The sequence below is a fragment of the Coregonus clupeaformis genome, chromosome 40 (genome assembly GCF_020615455.1).
Source record: "Coregonus clupeaformis isolate EN_2021a chromosome 40, ASM2061545v1, whole genome shotgun sequence".
Taxonomy (NCBI): domain Eukaryota; kingdom Metazoa; phylum Chordata; class Actinopteri; order Salmoniformes; family Salmonidae; genus Coregonus; species Coregonus clupeaformis.
Window position 1 is genome coordinate 16,216,685 of NC_059231.1, and position 26,625 is coordinate 16,243,309.

At 47.0% G+C, this 26,625-nt stretch overlaps 1 protein-coding gene across 1 annotated transcript in view; it reads right to left on the minus strand.

The window, feature by feature from the left end:
- Nucleotides 1–26,625, minus strand: part of LOC121554930 (low-density lipoprotein receptor-related protein 1B-like) — a 331,365-nt gene that overhangs the window by 62,545 nt on the left and 242,195 nt on the right. Inside the window, exons 52-54 of the mRNA XM_041868634.2 lie at nucleotides 9,349–9,471; nucleotides 2,923–3,104; nucleotides 2,054–2,253 (exon numbers count right to left, since the gene is read on the minus strand). Coding sequence (XP_041724568.2) covers nucleotides 2,054–2,253; nucleotides 2,923–3,104; nucleotides 9,349–9,471 — 505 coding nt within the window. The remainder of the gene's footprint in view (nucleotides 1–2,053; nucleotides 2,254–2,922; nucleotides 3,105–9,348; nucleotides 9,472–26,625) is intronic.

Genomic DNA, 26,625 nt, shown 5'->3' on the forward strand with positions numbered 1-26,625 from the left:
TTCCTCCATGCAGATCTCCTCTAGAGCAGTGATGTTTTGGGGCTGTCACTGGGCAACACAGTCTTTCAACTCCCTCCAAAGATTTTCTATGGGGTTGAGATCTGGAGACTGGCTAGGCCACTCCAGGACCTTGAAATGCTTCTAACGAAGCCACTCCTTCGTTGCCCGGGCGGTGTGTTTGGGATCATTGTCATGCTGAAAGACCCAGCCACGTTTCATCTTCAATGCCCTTGCTGATGGAAGGATGTTTTCACACCAAATCTCACGATACATGGCCCCATTCTTTCCTTTACATGGATCAGTCGTCCTGGTCCCTTTGCAGAAAAACAGCCCCAAAGCATGATGTTTCCACCCCCATGCTTCACAGTAGGTATGGTGTTCTTTGGATGCAACTCAGCATTCTTTGTCCTCCAAACACGACGAGTTGAGTTTTTACCAAAAAGTTATATTTTGGTTTCATCTGACCATATGACATTCTCCCAATCCTCTTCTGGATCATCCAAATGCACTCTAGCAAACTTCAGGCCTGGACATGTACTGGCTTAAGCAGGGGGACACGTCTCGCACTGCAGGATTTGAGTCCCTGGCGGCGTAGTGTATTACTGATGGTAGGCTTTGTTACTTTGGTCCCAGCTCTCTGCAGGTCATTCACTAGGTCCCCCCGTGTGGTTCTGGGATTTTTGCTCACCGTTCTTGTGATCATTTTGACCCCACGGGGTGAGATCTTGCGTGGAGCCCCAGATCAAGGGAGATTATCAGTGGTCTTGTATGTCTTCCATTTCCTAATAATTGCTCCCACAGTTGATTTCTTCAAACCAAGCTGCTTACCTATTGCAGATTCAGTCTTCCCAGCCTGGTGCAGGTCTACAATTTTGTTTCTGGTGTCCTTTGACAGCTCTTTGGTCTTGGCCATAGTGGAGTTTGGAGTGTGACTGTTTGAGGTTGTGGACAGGTGTCTTTTATACTGATAACAAGTTCAAACAGGTGCCATGAATACAGGTAACGAGTGGAGGACAGAGGAGCCTCTTAAAGAAGAAGTTACAGGTCTGTGAGAGCCAGAAATCTTGCTTGTTTGTAGGTGACCAAATACTTATTTTCCACCATAATTTGCAAATAAATTCATTAAAAATCCTACAATGTGATTTTCTGGATTTTTTTCTCAATTTGTCTGTCATAGTTGACGTGTACCTATGATGAAAATTACAGGCCTCTCTCATCTTTTTAAGTGGGAGAACTTGCACAATTGGTGGCTGACTAAATACTTTTTTCCCCCACTGTATATTTGTGAGAAAAAATAACATATGGGGGATGATGGAAGTTACAATCTATCTACAATATTAATGCTGATCTACCCCCCCAAAAAAAAGGAATCATCATTTATTGTCAGCGCGCTGGATAGGTTCCAACCAACTCATTGCACCATAGTACACATGTCAATCAGGAGCTCTGCTGGGGCCGTCCCAGCAGTTGTCTAATATACGGCTATACACAGACAAGTTATATTTGCATGATTTAGCATAATAAATTCATCATTACCCTTTTGTTTCATTCATGTGACCGACCAATACTGGTTCATAATGTGACAGACCAATACCTCATGAGGCTTCTTCTCTCTAAGCTGAGACCTTGAAACTGAGATATCTTTCGTTCTCAAAACAAGGTCTGGGCGTACTGCCAAATTGCAGATACTGATAAGTGAGGATTTGTCTGTTCAGTTACTTGCATGAACACAGAAATTGGTTATTAGAACAGCACATGTATACAATAGAAAAGCAACAACATTAAAATGTTCATCGCAAGTTGATGAGCAAAGTGAGAGCACATCTCACAAAAACACACCATACACGTGTAATGGAGGTGGCTTGACAATCACACTTTTGTGATGAGTAACCTAGCCTGAGACCTCAAGATTTGCGTTAGCTCCCAATCTAATGCCTAGGCTTTGGCTCAGCGAGCTGAAATGGTCTTGTGGTGCGCAGGAGACCCGGGTACAAACCCTGATTAATCACATATCCTTATAGTGGAAAAGGTCCAACATTATATTCTGCCTTACCTTTGTGTCTCTGTGAGCCGTCCATGTTGGCGAACAGAATGTGGTTGTCATCTGCCCAGTACAGCCTCTTGTTGGTGTAATCTATAGTGAGGGCAGTGGGGCTGTAGATCTCTTTGTTGATGATAACGACCTGCCCTCGACCATCCATGCCCACACGACTGATGTGAGGGGATTCACAGCAGTCCACCCAGAATGCATACCTACACAGGGAGGAATGTGGAGAGGTCTTACAAGGTGTCACTTACAAAACATCTTCAGAATGGTAGGTTAACATCAGGAAAATGACAATGAAAAAAACAAAATTAGTGTTCAGCGTTAGAAAAACCCTCAGGTGTAAAAGTAGACTGCTCCGTATATGATCACATTTTACATTTACATTTTAGTCATTTAGCAGACACTCTTATCCAGAGTGACTTACAGTCATTATTTAATATTACATTTGTTTAACAATGTGCCAAGTAATCCCATAAGGGTGGTGTCACCAATAGGTGATTTGACACGTAAATAAACTTTCTTCTAGATTGAGTCCTAACATGAAGGGACCTTCATGACAAGCCTCCTGTCTGCTGAAAGTCGGACAGTCCAGCTTAGTGTGTAGGCGTTCTTGAGTGTTTGTCTAAGTTGTCAGTGGGGTTAGGGTTAGAGGTCCCAATTGTCTGATACAGTACCCTGACTGTGGATCCAGGGCCAGGTCAGTGTGGTTAGGGTTAGAGGTCAATGTGTCTGATACAGTACCCTGACTGTGGATCCAGGGCCAGGTCAGTGTGGTTAGGGTTAGAGGTCAATGTGTCTGATACAGTACCCTGACTGTGGATCCAGGGCCAGGTCAGTGTGGTTAGGGTTAGAGGTCAATGTGTCTGATACAGTACCCTGACTGTGGATCCAGGGCCAGGTCAGTAGGATTCCTGATACCAGTGCTGACCAGTACAGAGGGGTACAGGCCGTTAGCTTTAGACACCTCCAGGCTCTTCCTCTCGATGTCACACCAGTACAGGTTTTTCCCTATCCAATCCAGGGCCAGTGCACTGGGGACCGCAGTCCGATGGACTATCTGGTGAGAAAGAGAGAGGGAGATAAGCCACTAGCAGAGACAATGACAACAACAACAACAACCGAAACATTCATCATATGATTAATGCCCGAAACATATTAAAGATTGTTGCAAAAAAAGTGAAAACCTCATCTTAATGATGGTGGAATTATACAGGAACTTTCAATCAATGTCTCTCAGTTTAGGCAGCTTTTGAATTAGCAAACCAGTTGTTAGGAATAAACAATGATAGTGCCAGCTGGCACATGAAACTGATGCCTTGAAACACTATTTCAGACCCAACAACACCCATGCAATCTGCCATTAAGGGACATGATGCGCTTTGAGGCCTTCTCTATCCTCATTTACAAGAGATATATAGCCTTGCCAAATCTGTTCCCTAAGCAGTAATTTAGACTAAACTGGAGCTTCAAACAGTCTCCAAAATGTCACATATTGAGGAGTGTTTTCCGTTAGGAAAGTTGCTCCGGAGGCGGTAAAAAGACAGAGGGGGAGAGTGGTTAATACACAACACTTTTAATAGAGCCTGTGGTTTTCTGCTAGCCTCTCTCTTCTTGTTGCATTGATTTGAAATATTTATTCATGTGGAATTGAAGCTTAACTCATGAGAAATGTCAACATGTAAGGTCTCCCAAACCCTGCTGACTACAGACAATGACCATAGAACTATAATAACAATCCAGATAAAAGCTGTGAAGTATTTCAAACAACCAACATAATGATGCTCTGTGTCTTTCATTTAGGTGGGCTGGCTCCTTTCTTATATATACCTCACTGGAGGCGCTCCCCTGGTCTCTGAGCTGTACTCCGACTACAAATCCCCTCTTCTGCTTCTGATTAACTTCAATTATGCTTTATCATCCTGTTTTAACATTAACATGCCATATGTTTGCACAGAGTCAACGACCAGAGGCGCAGACACTGGAGGCTTGCTAAGAGCTGTTTTTGGAGAGGTAGATTAGAACTATGATTAACAAAAAAAACTGTACTCATTATTCACTGTAATGTTCTGTCAGCGCAACAGTATAATGTTATTGTAGTTTAGGGTTAGTTATAACATTACCTATAACCCAGGGGGCTACTTATAACATCATTGTCTAAATTACATTGTCAAGCATTGCCATAGAAAACACATTGTAATGTATGTAGAAAAACACTCATCCATTTCTGGAAGTCTAAATATGGTACTACTATATGCAAAATATCCACCATTATTTTCCTTGCCTCAAAAGAGAAGAAACATATGCTGTTCATTTCACTGGGATTAACTTGCCTCTACCCTGAAGTAAATGAGCACAAATCCCCTAGCTCTGCCCATTCCATCTTATGCTTTAAAGAAGTAATATTGTAGGGCTTAAACTATCGTCCACTTTATTCACTGTTCTCATAATTAACCTCCATGCTAAAACGACAGATCTATCTCAAATCCTTTGGTTGTGGCTGAGCCGTGTCAGGGTGGCAGGGTGCTGGTGGCATTGTGCACTCTTAGAAAATGTGTATTTTTCAACAATTTTTTTGTCAATTCCTGAAATTAATGTGTTAAAAGCTGCGTTAGATTATTGACCAATCACACTGCGGATCCGAAGTCAACACCCTGGCCCTTACTCTCTGAAAAGTGAAGTGACAACTGACAGCCTGGAGTGAGCCTCAGCCAGCCAGCAGCAGGAATACAAAACAAGGTAAATGTACTCTTTATCTGAATGAGGTGACCATTTGAGGCTAATGTGACGCGAACACAGCAACATTTTAGCCCTGACACATTTAAAGAAGTTAGGCTAGTTAGGCAAAACCACGCACATCATTATCATATTTCCCTGCATGCACGACTGCAGGTAGATTTTTTTAGAATAGTTTTTAATATCTGTGTTTTTGCATTTAGCAGATGTTAGTGAAATGGTTGTTCCAGTTTAAATGGCTTAGGTAGTCTCCTCACAATATACCTAACTCTGGCAGTCATTCTGAATGCAGGTTGCAGGTGAATAAAAATTCAAACTTTTAGATATCCTAGCACTGGCTGGATTCCAATAGAAAGTACACCTCACTTTGCAAACCAGCATAATGTGACTCGCAGGTAGGCTTGCAAAACTCTGGTAGCTTTACAGATATCCCAGTTGGGAACTTCCTGGAAACAGGTGGGAATAAGCAGGAAATCTGGAGTCCTTAAACCAGGATTTTGGGGAATTTTGGATAAGTTACTGGAATTTTGCAACCTTACTTTATTTATGTTTTTGTGGTCCTCTGTAGCTCAATTGGTAGAGCATGGCTCTTGTAACTCCAGGGTAGTGGGTTCGATCCCCAGTACCACCCATACGTAAAAATTTATGCACACATGACTGTAAGTCGCTTTGGATAAAAGCGTCTGCTAAATGGCATATTATTATATTATTACTTGCAGGCTTGTAAACCATGAGATTCAGACCCCTGTATAAGGCTAAACTAGGCACCAAAAAAAAAAGGCCTGTCTATAATGTATTGTCATAAAGAGTCATTTTAATTATAACATTTGCGTAGGAACTCACTTGGTGATAGCCACAGGACTGAACATAAACAAATTCAACAACCATGTCTCTGTCACTAACACATGCAGTCATGGGTGGTAACTCTACAATTCACTCAAAAAGGCAAGGCACACTGGGAAAGTATATTGGAGGCTTAGTGGGGGCGTAACATTGTTAGTTATTTTTGACCACCCGTGAGTAGAAGTGCTGTACCAGTTTAACTGTGTATGGTAGAGGTACATTTTTGTCTCTAACAAGGAATAAATGGCTACCATATCCAACAATAGTCCGTTCTCCTGTATCTCAGGTAGACAATTGTCTGAGTAGGTTTCCCTGGACTGTGTATCTAACTAGCACTAAAATGTTTGAAATATTTCAAGATGGATATTTTGCATGTACATAATTTGTTTAATGTAAGATTTTGTATATGGAGCAATAAATACAATTGTTAAATGGCTACTCTTTTTCTAAGAGTGTGGTGGAGGCTCAAACAGGGACTGTGGGTGACTGGGTCCATGTCAGAGCATAGGGTGCCATTTGGGACACAGCCTGGGTGTCATTGAGCTGAATGAACCTCCTGCTCTCAACATACAATTCTAATGAGTTGAGAGGACGGGGGGACGGGGTGTGACGGGGTGCCCAGCAGGTGACCCCGTGACGTCTGCGTGTTCTGGGCTCCAATCCCATGACCCGAATGGACCTCCAGGATTAAACAGACCTGTTGCATTCAACCAGAGAGCTAATTGTTGTGTCGTAAATAAGCATTGATTACAGCGCTGTTTACTGACCTAACCAATCAGAAGTGTGCAAATCACTTAGGTCCCACCTTTGATTGACAGCTCAATCATTTCCAATCTTGAGTAAACCCTGTAGAGGAAGCAACATTTTATAACATATTTTCTATTGTTCGTGATTGTCAGAAATCTGCATTGAAAGCTAGAAATAACTAATAAAACCTTGAAATATATTAAGAGAAACACTGATAATGAATGGTCCGTTCATCACACTCATACTGAGACGCGGTTGAATGTGCTTTCGGAACATTTACTTTAAAAAAATTAATTAGCAGACGCTCTTATCCAGAGTGACTTACAGGAGCAATTAGGGTTAAGTGCCTTGCTCAAGGGCACATCGGCAGATTTTTCACCTAGTCAGCTTGGGGATTAAATCAAATCAAATCAAATCAAATTGTATTGGTCACATGCGCCGAATACAACAGGTGCAGACATGACAGTGAAATGCTTACTTACAGCCCTTAACCAACAGTGCATTTATTTTTAACAAAAAAAGTAAAAATAAAACAACAACAAAAAAAGTGTTGAGAAAAAAAAGAGCAGAAGTAAAATAAAGTAACAGTAGGGAGGCTATATATACAGGGGGGTACCGTTGCAGAGTCAATGTGCGGGGGCACCGGCTAGTTGAGGTAGTTGAGGTAATATGTACATGTGGGTAGAGTTAAAGTGACTATGCATAAATAATTAACAGAGTAGCAGCAGCGTAAAAAGGATGGGGTGGGGGGGGGGAGTGCAAATAGTCCGGGTAGCCATGATTAGCTGTTCAGGAGTCTTATGGCTTGGGGGTAGAAGCTGTTGAGAAGTCTTTTGGACCTAGACTTGGCACTCTGGTACCGCTTGCCGTGCGGTAGCAGAGAGAACAGTCTATGACTAGGGTGGCTGGAGTCTTTGACAATTTTGAGGGCCTTCCTCTGACACCGCCTGGTATAGAGGTCCTGGATGGCAGGAAGCTTGGCCCCAGTGATGTACTGGGCCGTACGCACTACCCTCTGTAGTGCCTTGCGGTCGGAGGCCAAGCAGTTGCCATACCAGGCGGTGATGCAACCAGTCAGGATGCTCTCGATGGTGCAGCTGTAGAATCTTTTGAGGATCTGAGGACCCATGCCAAATCTTTTCAGTCTCCTGAGGGGGAATAGGCTTTGTCGTGCCCTCTTCACGACTGTCTTGGTGTGTTTGGACCATGATAGTTCGTTGGTGATGTGGACACCAAGGAACTTGAAGCTCTCAACCTGTTCCACTACAGCCCCGTCGATGAGAATGGGGGTGTGCTCAGTCCTCTTTTTTTCCCCTGTAGTCCACAATCATCTCCTTTGTCTTGGTCACGTTGAGGGAGAGGTTGTTGTCCTGGCACCACACGGCCAGGTCTCTGACCTCCTCCCTATAGGCTGTCTCATCGTTGTCGGTGATCAGGCCTACCACTGTTGTGTCGTCGGCAAACTTAATGATGGTGTTGGAGTTGTGCCTGGCCATGCACCCAAGCACGCACCCCTGAGGTGCCCCCGTGTTGAGGATCAGAGTGGCAGATGTGTTGTTACCTACCCTTACCACCTGGGGGCGGCCCGTCAGGAAGTCCAGGATCCAGTTGCAGAGGGAGGTGTTTAGTCCCAGGATCCTTAGCTTAGTGATGAGCTTAGAGGGCACTATGGTGTTGAATACTGAGCTGTAGTCAATGAATAGCATTCTCACGTGGGTGTTCCTCTTGTCCAGGTGGGAAAGGGCAGTGTGGAGTGCAATAGAGATTGCATCATCTGTGGATCTGTTGGGGCGGTATGCAAATTGGAGTGGGTCTAGGGTTTCTGGAATAATGCTGTTGATGTGAGCCATGACCAGCCTTTCAAAGCACTTCATGGCTACAGACGTCAGTTCTACGGGTCGGTAGTCATTTAGGCAGGTTATCTTAGAGTCCTTGGGCACAGGGACTATGGTGGTCTGCTTGAAACATGTTGGTATTACAGACTCAGTCAGGGACATGTTGAAAATGTCAGTGAAGACACTTGCCAGTTGGTCAGCACATGCTCGGAGTACACGTCCTGGTAATCCGTCTGGCCCTGCGGCCTTGTTAATGTTGACCTGCTTAAAAGTCTTACTCACATCGGCTACGGAGAGCGTGATCACATAGTCATCCGGAACAGCTGGTGCTCTCATGCATGCTTCAGTGTTGCTTGCCTCGAAGCGAGCATAGAAGTGGTTTAGCTCGTCTGGTAGGCTTGTGTCACTGGGCAGCTCGCGGCTGTGCTTCCCTTTGTAGTCTGTAATAGTTTTCAAGCCCTGCCACATCCGACGAGCGTCAGAGCCAGTGTAGTACGATTCAATCTTAGTCCTGTATTGACTCTTTGCCTGTTTGATGGTTCGTCGGAGGTCATAGCGGGATTTCTTATAAGCGTCCGGGTTAGAGTCCCGTTCCTTGAAAGCGGCAGCTCTACCCTTTAGCTCAGTGCGGATGTTTCCTGTAATCCATGGCTTCTGGTTGGGGTATGTACGTACGGTCACTGTGGGGACGACCTTTCGGTTACTGGCACAACGCTCTTAACCACTAAGCTACCTGCCGCCCTAGGTTTTCGTTACAGTTGATTCATTGGATGGCGAGCCTGCCCAAAGAGAGCGACATCTAATTGCATGAAGAAAGAAGACATCAAAATTCTTCAAGAGGACCTTTGAGTTCACTTTCCCCACAATGTTTGATGGGACTGATCACTCCATATGTGTGGTAGGACTGTTGGGAATGTGAATGTGGATTTGAATGTTATTTTGTTTTCTATATTGAATTGATCTGGATATTTACTGGTGATAATTCATATTCCTATAGATATTACTATAGAAGGGTGCACCCGATTTTACCTGAGGTATTGAAATGCTTTAGAACCATATACTATTAACCCAAGTTATGTTGTTAAGAGTGTTCCATGCTAAGTGCATGCTACACATAAAATCACTCCCCCCTAGCAGCAGTACCTTAAGGTCACTCCCATTGAGTCTCATTCTGTTGATCCTCCGTCCGCTGGGTCTGGAAGAGTCTATCCAGTAGATGAACTCCTTCCTGTAGTCAAAGTCTATGTGAATGATGTTGTTCAGGCCCTGGATACAAGAGAGACATTATTACGTTAGTTTACATTTATTGTCCTAGAAGAGGAACATATTACCGCAGTTCAGACATTACATACACAAACCACATAGAAAAACAGCAGGAAACAAACAGTAATCAGTCAGACATTAATAGTGCCCCAATGACCCAAATCTGCATATATAGGCGGAAGCTACAGTACATAGAATTGTACATAGTGTAAATGGTGACAAATGCTACATGAAACACTCCTTTCACAAGTTAAATTACTTTTCAAATTACAATTGAGTGCAATTTAGAAAATAAGCAACATTTAAAAGCAGAAGAAAGAGTAAATAAATGTTGTGGTTATTTGGTACGTCATCGTAACCTTTCATTCATTGCTTCAGTAATGTAAAGAGCCATTTATAAGTGACGGCATCTTCTTCAGTGAGACTCTGAAACTGGGTGTTTCACAGATGCAAGTAATCCACACATACTGACCTGTAAACACACTTAGGCCAAATTAATGTGTCCACCTGGGATATGCAGTAACAATATTGATTGACTGCCTCCAGCTATATTCTTAAACCCAATGAAAACTGAAGCCCCACCAAGAGGGGCCTTAGCTATCAAAGAAATAAGAGTGAGGTACATCTCTTGCTGTCATGCTCAGAAGACCCCCTGTCAGTCAGATAGGAACGGCTCCCTAAACAAATCACACCTCCCCTACTGGGCTGCACAGCGGGTGCCAGGATAAGGTGTCAGAGAATCTTGACAGGCTGTACCAGACATCTTCATCAGATCATCAACACCCTCAAAGACAGCCTGCGCCAAAGAGTCCTCAGGGACCTCTCTGTGAGATCACTCTCTTTCCTCTCTCTCAGAGCAGCACAGCTCTTAAGGCCAACCAGCAGCTCTCTGGTAGGAAGAACTGCACATAGATAGACTCAATCGCTTACATGGTATAATACAAAAGAGGGAAAAGACTGAGGTCTAGAGTAGGCCTATTGTATGTAGGCCCATCTTCAGGTCTAATAATGCCTATTGTAGGCCTAATTATATGAAAACGGTGGAGATGGTAAGCCTCAAATGCATTTGTAGTGTTATAAGGCCAGATACATTCCATGTGATGAAAAGGGTTAATATTGTACACTGTCATGACTTGCCCTCATGGGCTGAGGATCAAAGATGCCGGCTAGGCAAAGGACAGGTTGCAGCTCCCATTACGTCCCTGCTAAAGGGGGGTCCGGTTCGTTTGCAGTGGTCAGCTGAGGCGGACAGGGCATTTGTCAAACTGAAGAACCTGTTCACCTCGGCCCCGGTGCTGGCGCATCCGGATCCCTCTTTACCATTCCAAGTAGAGGTAGACGCGTCCGAGGCCGGCATTGGGGCAGTCCTGTCGCAACGGTCCGGCACGCCACCTAAGCTCCGCCCCTGTGCGTTCTACTCCAAGAAGCTCAGCTCGGCGGAGCGTAATTATGACGTTGGGGACAGGGAGCTGTTAGCTGTAGTCCAGGCCCTAAAGGTGTGGAGGCATTGGCTTGAGGGGGCTCAACACCCTTTCCTCATTCTGACTGATCACCGTAACCTGGAGTACATCCGGGCAGCTAGGAGATTGAACCCTCGTCAGGCTAGGTGGAACATGTTCCTGACCCGGTTTGTTTTTAAGATCACATACATCCCAGGGTCCCAGAACGGTAAGGCAGACGCCCTGTCCCGGCGGTATGACACAGAGGAGAGGTCCATTGAGCCTACTTCCATACTGCCGGAGTCTTGTCTGGTGGCTCCGGTGGTGTGGGAGGTCGATGCGGAAATCGAGCGGGCACTGCGTACCGACCCTACTCCCCCCGAGTGTCCTGTGGGGCGTACGTACGTTCCGCTCGAGGTTCGTGATCGTCTGATTTATTGGGCTCATACATCACCCTCCTCTGGACATCCAGGTATTGGCCGGACAGTGCACTGCCTTAGCGTGAAATACTGGTGGCCAACGTTAGCTAGGGATGTGAGGGTTTATGTCTCCTCCTGCTCGGTGTGCGCCCAGTGTAAGGCGCCTAGACATTTGCCCAGGGGTAAGTTACATCCCCTGCCCGTTCCACAACGACCATGGTCCCACCTCTCGGTTGATTTTGTGACCGACCTACCCCCCTCCCAGGGGAATACCACCATTTTGGTCGTTGTGGATCGGTTTTCCAAGGCCTGTCGTCTCCTCCCAATGCCGGGTCTCCCTACTGCCCTACAGACCGCTGAGGCCCTATTTACCCACGTGTTCCGGCACTATGGGGTCCCCGAGGATATTGTGTCTGACCAAGGTCCCCAGTTCACCTCCAGAGTTTGGGGGGCGTTCATGGAACGCTTGGGGGTCTCGGTAAGCCTTACCTCGGGGTACCACCCAGAGAGCAATGGGCAGGTTGAACGAGTCAACCAGGATGTGGGTAGGTTTCTGAGGTCCTATTGCCGGGACCGGCCGGAGGAGTGGTCTAGGTATATCCCCTGGGCAGAGATGGCCCAGAACTCTCTCCGCCACTCCTCCACCAATTTAACACCTTTCCAGTGTGTTTTAGGGTATCAGCCGGTCCTGGCACCATGGCACGAGAGCCAGATCGAGGCCCCTGCGGTGGACGAGTGGATTCGGCGCTCGGAGGAGACGTGGGACGCTGCCCATGTCCATCTGCAGCGGGCCATCCGTCAACAAAAGGCGAGCGCCGATCGCCACCGCAGTGAGGGACCGGTGTAAGCAACCGGGAGATCGAGTCTGGCTCTCGATTCGAAACCTGCCCCTCCGCCTGCCCTGTCGGAAGCTGGGTCGGCGGTTTGTGGGGCCCTTTAAAGTCCTGAGAAGATTGAACGAGGTGTGTTACAGGTTACAACTGCCTATTGAGTACAATAATATTAACCCCTCGTTCCATGTGTCTCTTCTCAGGCCGGTGGTAGCTGGCCCACTCCAAGAAGATGAGATAGGAGAGACCCCTCCGCCCCCTTTGGACATCGAGGGGGCCCCGCGACAGGGTCCGGACCATCTTGGACTCGAGGCGCCGGATGAGTGGTCTCCAGTATCTCGTGGAGTGGGAGGGGTACGGTCCGGAGGAACGGTGCCGGATGCCTAGGAGGGACATCCTAGATCCGTCCCTCCTGACTGAGTTCCACCGTGGGCATCCCACGCGCCCGGGTCCGCGTCCTCCTGGCCGCTCCCGAGGCCGGGGTCGGCGCACGGCTGGAGCCGCGTCAAGGGGGGTACTGTCACGGATTCTGCCGAGACTGCTCCTCCTCCTAGTTCGGTCAGGCTTCGGCGTTCGCCGTCCCCGGAGTACTAGCTGCCACCGTTGAATGTTTCTTGGTGTGATTGCTTTGGTCTGTCTTTTACACCTGTGTCCGTTTGTGTCTGATTACGTGTCCTATAAGTTCCCTGTTTTGCATTGGTTAGATTGTGTGTTGTTTTTCGCCTGTCCGTAGTGCTGCGTGTTTTTGTATCTGTTTCTTTGTTTATTTGTTTTACGCATAGTTTGCGTATTGCTCGCCTCTGTTTTTTTTAGGCCGTTTACTGTATCCTTGCCTGGTGGTTTTTCACAGTAAACTTTGTTGGACTAAGCTTCGGTGTCCTGCGCCTGACTTCCACACATCATACACCTCAGCCTTGACAGTTTGAACACGCCCTTTTCTGGGGACCAGTTTTATAACCTTGCAATTCCTTGCAGAAACTTTATTTTCCGTGCCATGCAGTATTGGGAGAGGGAATTTCCCTGTGAGACAAAGGAAGTCTTCCTGCCAAGACTCCAACATCCAAAAGTCGATAACGTAACAATATTCCTACTTAAAAGAATGTGGGCAATGGTTGGTGGGAACTTAAAGAACAATCATGTCAAATTCGTTAATATGGGGGGGGTGATTAAGTATAATAATAATTTTGTGAAGTTAACAATGTGATTTATCATTCTAGATGAGATTATTGTTTTCCATATTGATTTGTTCCCAGTCAGTGGCCACGCCCAGATGAGCACAAACATGATGGAACACCTATTTTACCCCGAGTGCATAAAAAGCCTTGTGACGAAATTCACCTCAGACCAGGAAGTCCACGGCATAAAATGGTTGACACTCTACAAGACCAGCAGACGTGAAGCGTGAGCTAAACTTACAAAATGGTTTACAACTACAACTCCATTACCAAAGGAAGACCAAGCATACTACGGTATAAGCCGGATGTTGCAAATGGTTGAATTTCTACAAGACCAAGAAATGTGAAGCTGAAGCTACACGTTACAAAAATGGTTAGACCAGAAAGACCAGAAAACGTGAGACGTTAGTCCACACATCTGAAATGGAGAAACTCTGAAACTCTCAACCTCTACATGAGGTGAAGAAGAAGGTAATGCACTAGACCTCATCATTTCAGTCTGCAGCTGGCATGTATAGTCATCTAGAGAACGTTCACTAAAGACACTAGTTGGGAAGGACAATCCCTCTCCGACAACCATTGGTACATCTGAAGTATCCATTCTAACCACTACTACGACCAGAAACTCTACCAAGGACATTGGGATCTCTGGTGGGCAAACCAGAGTCCTACATCATCAACTCAACTATCGAGGACAGCTACACGTAAATGCATGTTGCATTTCTAATCCGAATGAGCATTTAGTGGGGTTTTAAGCATTTGTATTTCCGTGAGCGTAGTTTCCAAAGTAACCCTGATAGTTTAAATCTCTGTCTCTCCCTTCCATTCTGACCCTCCTTCTACCCAAGCATTCATCCTATTGTTAGTCCAGTCCACTAGGGACCTGTTTTCATTGTATTACGTTAGTAATCAATAACCTATGTGTGTGTGTGTGTGTTTGTATTGTGTTACTATTTAGTTAGTTAGTAAATAAATAATTAAGCCAATTTGTGAATTGCTGATTCATCAATAAGGTTAGGGTTCTTGCAGGTTCAAGGATTATGCGCTGTTCAAAATGAGACTGATCAGAGGTAATTATTTAATAAGTGACTTACCATATATAACATACAGTGGGGAGAACAAGTATTTGATACACTGCCGATTTTGCAGGTTTTCCTACTTACAAAGCATGTAGAGGTCTGTAATTTTTATCATAGGTACACTTCAACTGTGAGAGACAGAATCTAAAACAAAAAATCCAGAAAATCACATTGTATGATTTTAGGTAATTAATTTGCATTTTATTGCATGACATAAGTATTTGATCACCTACCAACCAGTAAGAATTCCGTCTCTCACAGACCTGTTAGTTTTTCTTTAAGAAGCCCTCCTGTTCTCCACTCATTACCTGTATTAACTGCACCTGTTTGAACTTGTTACCTGTATAAAATACACTTGTCCACACACTCAATCAAACAGACTCCAACCTCTCCACAATGGCCAAGACCAGAGAGCTGTGTAAGGACATCAGGGATAAAATTGTAGACCTGCACAAGGCTGGGATGGGCTACAGGACAATAGGCAAGCAGCTTGGTGAGAAGGCAACAACTGTTGGCGCAATTATTAGAAAATGAAAGAAGTTCAAGATGACGGTCAATCACCCTCGGTCTGGGGCTCCATGCAAGATCTCACCTATTGGGGCATCAATGATCATGAGAAAGGTGAGGGATCAGCCCAGAACTACACGGCAGGACCTGGTCAATGACCTGAAGAGAGCTGGGACCACAGTCTCAAAGAAAACCATTAGTAACACACTACGCCGTTATGGATTAAAATCCTGCAGCGCACGCAAGGTCCCCCTGCTCAAGCCAGCGCATGTCCAGGCCCGTCTGAAGTTTACCAATGACCATCTGGATGATCCAGAGGAGGAATGGGAGAAGGTCATGTGGTCTGATGAGACAAAAATATAGTTTTTTGGTCTAAACTCCACTCGCCGTGTTTGGAGGAAGAAGAAGGATGAGTACAATCCCAAGAACACCATCCCAATCGTGAAGCATGGAGGTGGAAACATCATTCTTTGGGGATGCTTTTCTGCAAAGGGGACAGGACGACTGCACCGTATTGAGGGGAGGATGGATGGGGCCATGTATCGCGAGATCTTGGCCAACAACCTCCTTCCCTCAGTAAGAGCATTGAAGATGGGTCGTGGCTGGGTCTTCCAGCATGACAACGACCCAAAACAGACAGCCAGGGCAACTAAGGAGTTGCTCCGTAAGAAGCATCTCAAGGTCCTGGAGTGGCATAGCCAGTCTCCAGACCTGAACCCCATAGAAAATCTTTGGAGGGGAGCTGAAAGTCCGTATTGCCCAGCGACAGCCCCCGAAACCTGAAGGATCTGGAGAAGGTCTGTATGGAGGAGTGGGCCAAAATCCCTGCTGCAGTGTGTGCAAACCTGGTCAAGACCTACAGGAAACGTATGATCTCTGTAATTGCAAACAAAGGTTTCTGTACCAAATATTAAGTTCTGCTTTTCTAATGTATCAAATACTTATGTCATGCAATAAAATGCAAATTAATTACTTAAAAATCATACAATGTGATTTTCTGGATTTTTGTTTTTGATTCCGTCTCTCAAAGTTGAAGTGTACCTATGATAAAAATTACAGACCTCTACATGCTTTGTAAGTAGGAAAACCTGCAAAATCGGCAGTGTATCAAATACTTGTTCTCCCCACTGTATATATCTTCTAAAAGTTTAATTCGGGAGATGGTAACTCGTTTAACAACTTCTTCCGTGGTGCCCCAAATTCCTAATGAGTTAATTGTTATATGATTCATTTAATCAAGTGTCAATTAAACATAGTTAGGTGATTCGATAAATAACAGTCATACATTAAAGTAAGTCACATCACGACAACACTGATTAGGTCATCCTAGATTTACATAAAATCATTAGTGGTATGACCTACATTGAACATGTGATGGTGTGATACACTGACACGAGGTCAGTGGAGTATTAGCCAGATAGCAATGCAGCGGGGCCACTTAGTAGAGACAGCCATAATATGCATATATTATGCAGATCCCCCACTTTAGCTACCATTAAAGCTAACATGGTGATTAAAGTGAATGATTGCTGCTGAGGACAGCCAGGCCACTTAACAGAACAGTCAGTAGAGGAGGAGATGGTTCTCAATAGGCCCCTATAGAATTCCCCAAGCTTAAACTCCATTCTCAGAGTGTGTGATTCATATAATGAACATGTGATAACATGACAGTTGTGATGAGGCCTAACCGTGATTGAAATAGGCTCTCCAGAGGGACCTGGGTAAGACTATTTCCCTCTGCCAATCAACATGGCAGGTCGACTCCCCCACAGGGAGGGTAGGTGAATAATCACATTGAAATTGGAAGGTTGACAAGTTGGAGAATGACAGAGGGATGTAATGTAATGCCTGAAGGTAGATGGTAGACAGGGTATATAATATAGAGCTGTGTCCTCTGTAGCTCAATTGGTAGAGCATGGCGCTTTTAACGCCAGGGTAGTGGGTTCGATCCCTGGGACCACCCATACGTAAAAATGTATGCACACATGACTGTAAGTCGCTTTGGATAAAAGCGTCTGCTAAATGGCATATTATTATTATTATATATTATAGAGCTCTCTCTGTAAGAAGTAAGCCGCTGTGGCTGTTCTGACACAACGTCCCAACTCTCATCTCTTCATAACAAGGGCAGGCAAGGCTACCTAGGCCTATTATAGCTCAGCTAAAAATGCTTCTGATGTAGCTCAGTTAGTAGAGCATGGCGCTTGCAATGCCAGGGTTGTGGGTTCGTTTCCCACGGGGGGGCAGTATGAAAATGTATACACTCACTAACTGTAGGTCGCTCTGGATAAGAGTGTCTGCTAAATGACTAAAATCTAAAATATAAACATCTCTCCAAATAGTTATACCTGTATTTAAGTAACCTGGAGCACTTACAAATTAATATATAAAGATAACAAATTACAAATACAAACAAGAACCGTACATGTATCAATTAGCTTAGGCAATGATATACGAAAAGTTGTCAGTACTTTGTCCAATGAAGACACTAAATGTAACTGATTTACATAATGACTCACGTTGGAGGCAGACAGTGTTAATAGCGCTACCTGAGGGTGTTTTCTAAAGGGTCGGGAATGTGGGCCCCTTGTTATTACAGACACGTCACTATACGGATCTTAAGTGTTGCACCATTAAGGTTTCACAGTGCTGGCTGTTCCATTTCATGACCCTGTTTGACTCATTAGAGATGATTCTCTCCTTCAAAGGGGCTTTATTGGGATGGGAAACATGTGTTTACATTTGCAAAGCAAGTGAAATAAACAATAAACAAAAGTGAGAAAAAAAAGATTAAAAAAGATTTTAAAAAATATAAGAAATTCACAGTAAACATTGCACTCACAAAGGTTTAAAAAAGATAGACATTTCGGTCCCGTTTAAAATTACGTGCAGCTTATAAAGGCTTCATAAAGCCTTCATAAACACTACATAAATGTGTCACAAATCATCCATATGTCATGCTCTATAAAGGGTTCATAAATGTGGCATAACGTTGTGACATAACCACCAATGTCAAATGTGACATTACCCACTATGTCAAATATTACATAAATCTGTGTTTTATAAAGGGTGGCATAAGCACCTCTTAATAAAGGCTTTATAAATCATATTAAATTGAGGCTTCACAAAGCATTTATAACCTTGTCATGCATCTTGGTAGAGCATTGCAACACCAGGGTAGTGGGTTGTATTCCCGGGACCACCCATACGTAAAAATGTATGCACGCATGACTAAGTCGCTTTGGATAAAAGCATCTGCTAAATTGTATATATTATAGTGACGTGTCTGTAATAACAAGGGGCCCACACTCCCGACCCTTTCTAGGATGGCCCACACACCCAACCCTTTCTAGGATGGCCCAACATTTCTAGGATGGCCCAACTTCTTTCACTCAGTTTTCTTGGTTTTCTTTTTCCAGGTTTCGGATTTCCCCAATTTTCTTCTTGTAACGATCCCGGCTGTCTGAGTCGGGTCCTGTCTGGTGACTAGTTTTTCCGGTTCGTAATCTCCAGTTTCCCGAGGGTTCGGGAACGCTCCGGGGAGCGCTCTTGTTTTCCGCACCTGCATCCCATCAGCAATCTGCACACCTGGTCCTGATCATCACCCTTCTTAGGCTCTGGCCGAACATCCAGTTCCTGCCGGATCGTTAGCCATGAACAGTAGGTTTTGTCAGAGTATCAGTCCTAGAGCGTCTAGCGTTAGTTTTGTTGTTTTGTACCTTGTTGGGTTTTTGGTTTACTTACCTCCGTTTTTGTCCCATCTGCAGTCACTCGTCCGGAACCTTCACCCCTACCTCTGCCTGATGGTCGGGCGGCTGCCGAGCCATCACTGGACCAACAACTGCACCCTCAACAACTCATCCACGCCGCCCGCTCTGTCCCTGGATTATTCTGCACCTTTTTTGAATCTGTAATAAACCCTCACCTTCGTTCAACTCTCCTTGTCCTGGTCTGCTTCTGGGTTCTGTCTGAGGGAACCGTGACAGAACGATCCGGCCAGTAATGAACCCAGCGGACCTGGACTCTGTTCGCCATGCCATTACCCAGCAGGAGAAGATGTTGGGCCATCATAGCACGGTACTACAGGAGATCGCGTTGTCAGTTCGAACCTTTCTTCCGGTCTGACGGAGGTCCAGAACCAACGCCAGTGTCCGGTGGAGGACCCACTACCGGTTTCACCCATCTCGCCTGCCGCTTCTGAAGTTGTGTCCCTCCGTGAGCCCAAGGTTCCGACGCGGATAAATATGAGGGGGAGCTGGGAAGATGCCGTTCCTTCCTTATGCAGTGTGGATTAGTGTTCGATCTACAGCCCTACTCTTATGCCACAGACAAGGCTAGGATAGCCTTTGTGATTGAGTTGCTGCGTGGTCGAGCGCTGGAGTGGGCTTCAGCCGTTTGGGAACGACAGGATCCCTGCATGGCTTCATACCAGGGGTTCACGGCCGAGATGAGGAAGCTCTTCGACCATTCCGTCCGAGGGAGGGACGCAGCTAGGCGCCTGTTTTCTCTTCACCAAGGAACTCGTAGCGTGGCCGACTTCGTGATCGAGTTCAAGACGTTGGCTGTGGAGAGTGGGTGGAACGAGGAGTCTTTGCAAGCGGCCTTTTACCAGGGTCTGTCGGAGCAGCTCAAGGGATGAGTTGATCTCTTATCCGGAGCCTAGTGACCTGGACAGCTTGGTAGCCTTGTCTATTCGGGTGGATAATCGAGTCCGAGAGCGAAGGAGGGAGAAGCAATGGGGTCCGTCCAATCGATCAGCTTCTCAGTTCCCAGTCGGGTCGGGTGGTGGACCAGAACACGTCGATCATTCTCCCACCACAAAGGATTAGTGGAGAGGACCTCTCTCCCGATTCTGAACCCATGCAAGTGGGGCGGCACGGGTTAACCAAGGAGGAGCGTCAACATAGACGTAAGACCAACTGCTGCCTCTACTGTGGTCGCCGGGACATTACATCTCCACTTGTTCCCGGCGGTCGTCAAACTGCCCGGCTCGCTAAAGTTGGGAGGACTGTTAGCGAGCCAGTTTCAACCTCTCAGTACCTCTGTCAGACCCCGTTTCCCGGCTACCCTTGTGAACAGGAATCAGAGCTTAGCGCTTAACGCTTTTACTCGATTCAGGTGCCGATGGAAGCTTTCTTGATGCCGAGTTGGTGGAACAGCTGGGGCTTTCCAAGGAGCAATTGCCGGAAGCCATTGAGGCGACCACTCTGAACGGCAGTAGTCTGGCACGTATCACGATGAGGACTGAACCGGTTAAGATGCGGTTGTCGGGGAATCATTCTGAGATGATTTCATTCTTCATTCTGCCGTCTTCCCATGTTCCTCTGGTCCTTGGATACCCCTGGCTGAAGGAACACAATCCCACGTTCGATTGGGTGACGGGCAAGGTAACGAGTTGGAGCCTTGATTGTCATGCTAACTGTCTCAAGACTGCCTGCCCCCATTCGGTTCCCAGTCAGGTGATTGAGGCTAAACCCCCAGATTTGTCCCTGGTTCCCGAGACATATCACGATTTGGGGGAAGTTTTCAGTAAGCAGAAGGCTCTGTCACTTCCTCCCCACCGACCATATGATTGTGCCATCAACCTGGTCCCTGGAGCTGTCTACCCCAAGGGAAGGTTATACAGTATCTCTCCCGACCTGAACGTGAGGCGTTGGAGACCTACATCAAGGAGTCCCTAGCTGCTGGTCTCGTTCGTCCCTCGTCATCACCCCTGGGGCAGGATTCTTCTTTGTGGGTAAGAAGGATGGCTCTCTTCGACCGTGTATTGATTATCGGGGGTTGAATGACATCACGGTCAAGAACAAGTATCCCCTGCCCTTGATGAGTTCTGCCTTCGACTCCTTACAGGGTGCTACGGTGTTCACCAAGCTAGACCTACGCAATGCGTATCACCTGGTCCCGGATCAGAGAGGGGGACGAGTGGTTGACGGGTTTCAATACACCGATGGGTCACTCGAGTATCAGGTGATGCCGTTTGGACTGACCAATGCTCCAGCGGTATTCCAGAGTATGGTGAAACGACGTCCTGAGAGATATGATCGGTCTCTTTGTGTTTGTTTACCTGGATGACATTCTGATCTTCTCGAAGGAACCTTCCGACCACGTCCAGCATGTCCGGCAGGTTCTGCAGCGATTGTTGGAGAATCGCCTGTTCGTGAAGGCCGAGAAGTGCGAGTTTCACGCCCACACGACATCCTTTCTCGGGTACATCATCTCCAGGGGAGAGATTAGGATGGACCAGGAGAAGGTTAGAGCGGTTCTGGAATGGGCCCAGCCCGGTACGAGATTGCAGCTCCAGAGATTTTTGGGGTTTGCGAATTTCTACCGCAGATTCATCCGGGATTACAGCCGTGTGGCCGCTCCATTAACTGCCTTGACTTCCAGTATCAGGACCTTCAAGTGGAATCCGGAGGCGGATCGTGCGTTTCTGGATTTGAAGAGGCGATTCACCAACGCACCGATTCTCTCTCAACCGGACACGGCCCGTCAGTTCGTCGTTGAAGTGGACGCGTCTGATGTGGGAGTTGGCGCCATCCTGTCGCAGCGATGCTCCACGGACAGTAAACTCCATCCCTGCGCCTACTACTCTCGTCGCCTTTCGCCTGCGGAGAGGAATTACGATGTGGGTAACCGGGAGCTTCTCGCGGTGAAACTTGCCTTGGAGGAGTGGCGCCACTGGTTGGAGGGGGCGGAGCAACCGTTTATTGTCTGGACTGACCACAAGAATCTTGCTTACGTGCAATCGGCTAAACGTCTCAACTCCCGTCAGGCCAGGTGGGCGTTGTTTTTCGGACGATTCAAGTTTTCCCTGACGTTCCGACCTGGATCTAAGAACGGCAAGGCGGACGCCTTGTCCCGGATGTTCTCAAGACGGAGGAGAGTGGGTCCAAGACCGAGACAATTCTCCCCCGGAACTGCGTCGTGGGAGCAGTTATGTGGAAGATTGAGGAGGAGGTGCTGGCGGCCCTTCGGACTCAGCCCGGTCCCGGTAACGGTCCACCCGGTCGGTTGTTTGTGCCTGAGTCGGTTCGCCCGGCTGTCCTCAAATGGTCCCACGCCAGCAAGATGGCTTGTCACCCTGGCGTGGCTCGGACAATGGCGTTTCTTCGCAGACGTTTTTGGTGGCCTGCCATGGCCGAGGATACTCGGGGGTTTGTTGCTGCCTGTCCAGTGTGTGCGCAGAATAAGAGTACCAATCGGCCCAGCTCTGGACTACTTCACCCCCTTCCTATTCCCCGGCGACCATGGTCGCATCTGGCCCTGGACTTCGTCACTGGGTTGCCCGCTTCTGAGGGGAACACGGTCGTTCTGACTATCGTGGACAGATTCAGCAAGTTCGCCCACTTTGTGCCAATTGCCAAGCTTCCCTCTGCCTCGGAGACGTCCGAGATCCTGGTTAGGGAGGTTTTCAGGGTCCACGGTTTGCCCAGTGATATCGTTTCCGACCGTGGCCCTCAGTTTACCTCTGCTGTCTGGAAGTCCTTCTGTTTGGCCATTGGAGCTACAGTCAGTCTCACATCTGGTTTTCACCCCCAATCCAATGGTCAGGCGGAGAGAGCCAACCAGAAGATGGAATCCACGCTACGCTGTCTGGTCTCTTCCAACCCCACCTCCTGGGTCTCTCAGTTGCCTTGGGTTGAGTATGCCCACAATACTCTTCCTACATCTGCCACTGGGATGTCTCCCTTCCAGTGCCTGTATGGCTACCAACCTCCCCTGTTTCCTTCTCAGGAGAAGGAGCTCTCAGTGCCTTCTGTTCAGGCCCATATTCGTCGTTGCCACCGGACCTGGCATCGGGCCAGAAAGGCACTCCTTAGAGTTTCGGACCGGTATCAGCTCCAGGCGAATCGTCGCCGGATCCCCGCTCCCACCTATACCATCGGAGATAGGGTTTGGTTGGCCACACGGGATCTTCCGTTACGGACTGAGTCTAGGAAGTTGTTACCGAAGTTCATTGGTCCGTTTGTGGTGGAGAAGGTGATCAATCCAGTGGCAGTTCGACTCAAACTACCGAGGACGCTCAGAGTCCATCCCACCTTTCATGTCTCCTGCCTCAAGCCTGTCTTCCTCAGTCCTCTGTTGCCTCCTCCGCCTCCTCCTCCTCCTCCTCGGATGATCGGAGGTGGTCCTGCCTACACGGTGCGTCGCATCATGGATTCCAGACGGCGGGGCCGGGGTTTCCAGTATCTCGTGGACTGGGAGGGGTATGGCCCTGAGGAGAGGAGTTGGATTCCGCGGCGACAGGTCCTAGATGCGGACCTCATCAGTGACTTCTACCGCCTCCATCCTGGCGCTCCGGGAGTCCGCCCGGTGGCGTCGTTGGAGGGGGGTACTGTAACGATCCCGGCTGTCTGAGTCGGGTCCTGTCTGGTGACTAGTTTTTCCGGTTCGTAATCTCCAGTTTCCCGAGGGTTCGGGAACGCTCCGGGGAGCGCTCTTGTTTTCCGCACCTGCATCCCATCAGCAATCTGCACACCTGGTCCTGATCATCACCCTTCTTAGGCTCTGGCCGAACATCCAGTTCCTGCCGGATCGTTAGCCATGAACAGTAGGTTTTGTCAGAGTATCAGTCCTAGAGCGTCTAGCGTTAGTTTTGTTGTTTTGTACCTTGTTGGTTTTTGGTTTACTTACCTCCGTTTTTGTCCCATCTGCAGTCACTCGTCCGGAACCTTCACCCTACCTCTGCCTGATGGTCGGCGGCTGCCGAGCCATCACTGGACCAACAACTGCACCCTCAACAACTCATCCACGCCGCCCGCTCTGTCCCTGGATTATTCTGCACCTTTTTTGAATCTGTAATAAACCCTCACCTTCGTTCAACTCTCCTTGTCCTGGTCTGCTTCTGGGTTCTGTCTGAGGGAACCGTGACACTTCTGTTTTTCCCCCAGTTTTGTCATACTTTTTAAATAGAAAAACAACTACATTGGATTTTCTGTGTTCACAACAATGCTTAAACCACATCAGGGGACGACTTTTGAGGTCTGGAAAAAAACGAAGAAACTTAGATTTTTGAGTCTAGTTGCCCTTTAATTCAGAAAAGTATTTGTTTCTGTAGCACAATAGGCGCTGTGATGAGTTCGCAAATCAAATGCCCACTTGTGGTGCCACTGGACAGAAAAAATAACTATTAAGTTAACCTTTATTTATTGTAATTTCAATTTGTTTTAGTAGTTAAGTGTTGAGCAATATTAGATAGCTACCTCAATCGTTATTTCAAATAATTTCAGTGACTTAACAGCAATTTCTAGCTAAGTTGGCATCTCACTTCAAACAAAGTATTACACGACACTACATAAAGTGTCAATAAACATGTTATTAATGTTCTGCAGATTTTTTTTTGCAGATCATGATCCACAGGTTACTGTAGGGTAGGGAATCTAATCCAAGATGGCATAGCAGTGCGGTCGTGTTCATATTTCCCTATCACAATTTTCATCCTTCTACAAAATATACTTTCCTGCAACCCGCCTCACTCAATGTGTAACGGATTATATTATTGACTTACCTTTTATCTAGAATCTCCAGTTGATACCAGCTAGCCAGCTAACTAGCTACTTGCTATTAGCCACCGTTAGCGGTTTTCACCCAGAACATCTGATTTTCTGCCGGAATAACTGAATCACTGGCTATTAACACACTGGATCGCAACTAGCTAGCCGCAACCGAATTGGATGTTGCTGTTTGGCTAATCACCACTGCCCCTGAAGCAAGCACCAGTTAGCCTTGAGCTAGCCTCGAGCCAGGCCCATTTCCCGGCTATCTACCTCTATGTCTACCGGACGGGAGTAGCCAGCTAACTAGCTACTTGCCATTAGGTTTCTCACCGTTGTCCGTGGCCTGCACTACCTACCAGCCAGCTCTAGCCTGGACTATTATCGGCCAGTCTGCACTATCTGTACAGCGTGTTATCGACCCAGAACATATCGGTTTCCTGATTCACTGGACCTTTAACACCGGATCATCGTAGCTAGATAGCTGCAATCAAATGGACGTTGTTGTTGGCTAATCAGCCTCGAGCTAGCCGCGAGCCAGGCCCTTCTCCCGGCTATCTACCTCTCTGTCAACCGGACGGGACCTCCTAGTGTTGACACGGAGCCCCGCCGATCCAACACGACTGGTCTGCCGACGAAATCGTCTGATGCGATTACAACAGGTTTCCCGTTACGAAGTCGACCACGAAGATCCATCTGCTAGCCCCGGCCCGCTAGCACATGCTAGCCGTGGCCTCTTGCTCTCCAGTGCTATAGCAGCCCCCGAACTACCTCCGAACTCTCCTATTGCTGTCCACCGGACCTTATGATAACTCAGCTATACAGCTAATGCCTGCTGGACTGTTCCTTTATACGGTACCGCATCCTGTTTATGTTTAGCCTCAGCCCACACTTTGTCGCCATTACCAGCTGTTGTCTTAGCTCTCTCGAATAACACCTGTAATTGCTTTATGCCTCTCTCCCATGTCAATATGCCTTGCTTATTGCTGTTTCGGTTATTTCTTATTGTACTATTTCACTGTAGATCCCCCAGCCCAGCTCAACCTGCCATAGATAGCTCCTTTGTCCCACCCCCCATACACGCGGAGACCGACTCAATCGGTGCCTCCAGTGATGCTCTCTCTTTCATCGTTACCCAACGCTTAGGTTTACCTCCACTGTACTCATATCCGTCCATATCCTTTTCTGTACATAATGCCCTGAATCTATTCTACAACGCCCTGAAACCTGCCCCTTTTTTTCTCTGTACCCAACACACTAGAAGACCAGTACTTAAAGCCTTTAGCCGTATCCTTATTATACTCCTCCTCTGTTCCTCTGGTGATGTAGAGGTTAAGCCAGGCCCTGTAGCCCCCAGTATCACTTCTACTCCCCAGGCGTTATCATTTGTTTACTTCTGTAACCGTAAAAGCATTGGTTTCTTGCACGTTAACATCCGAAGCCTCCTCCCTAAGTTTGAGTTATTCACTGCGTTAGCACACTCCGCCAACCCTGATGTCCTACCAGTGTCTGAATCCTGGCTTAGGGAAAAACACAAAAAAATCAGAAATGTCCATCCCCAACTACAACATTTTCCTTATCGATACAACTGCCAAAGGGGGTGGGGTTGCAATCTACTGTAGAGATAGCCTGCAGAGCTCTATCGTACGATCCAGGTCTGTGCCCAAACAGTTTGAACTTCTACTTCTAAAAATCCACCTTTCCAGAAATAAGTCTCTCACTGTTGCCGCTTGCTACAGACCCCACTCAGCCCCGAGCTGTGCCCTGGACACCATATGTGAACTGATTGCCCCCCATCTATCCTCAGAGTTCGTACTGCTTGGTGACCTAAACTGGGATATGCTTAACACCCCGGCCAACCTACAATCTAAACTAGATGCCCTCAATCTCACACAAATTATCAACAAACCTACCTGGTACAACCCTAAATCTGTAAACATGGGCACCCTCATAGATATCATCCTGACAAATTTACCCTCTAAATACACCTCCGCTGTCTTCAACCAGGATCTCAGCGATCACTGCCTTATTGCCTGCGTCCGTAATGGGTCCGCGGTCAAACGACCACCCCTCATCAATTTCAAAAGCTCCCTAAAACACTTTAGCGAGCAGGCCTTTTTAATTGACCTGGCCCGGGTATCCTGGATGGATATTGACCTCATTCCGTCAGTAGAGGATGCCTGGTTGTTCTTTAAAAGTGCTTTCCTCTCAATC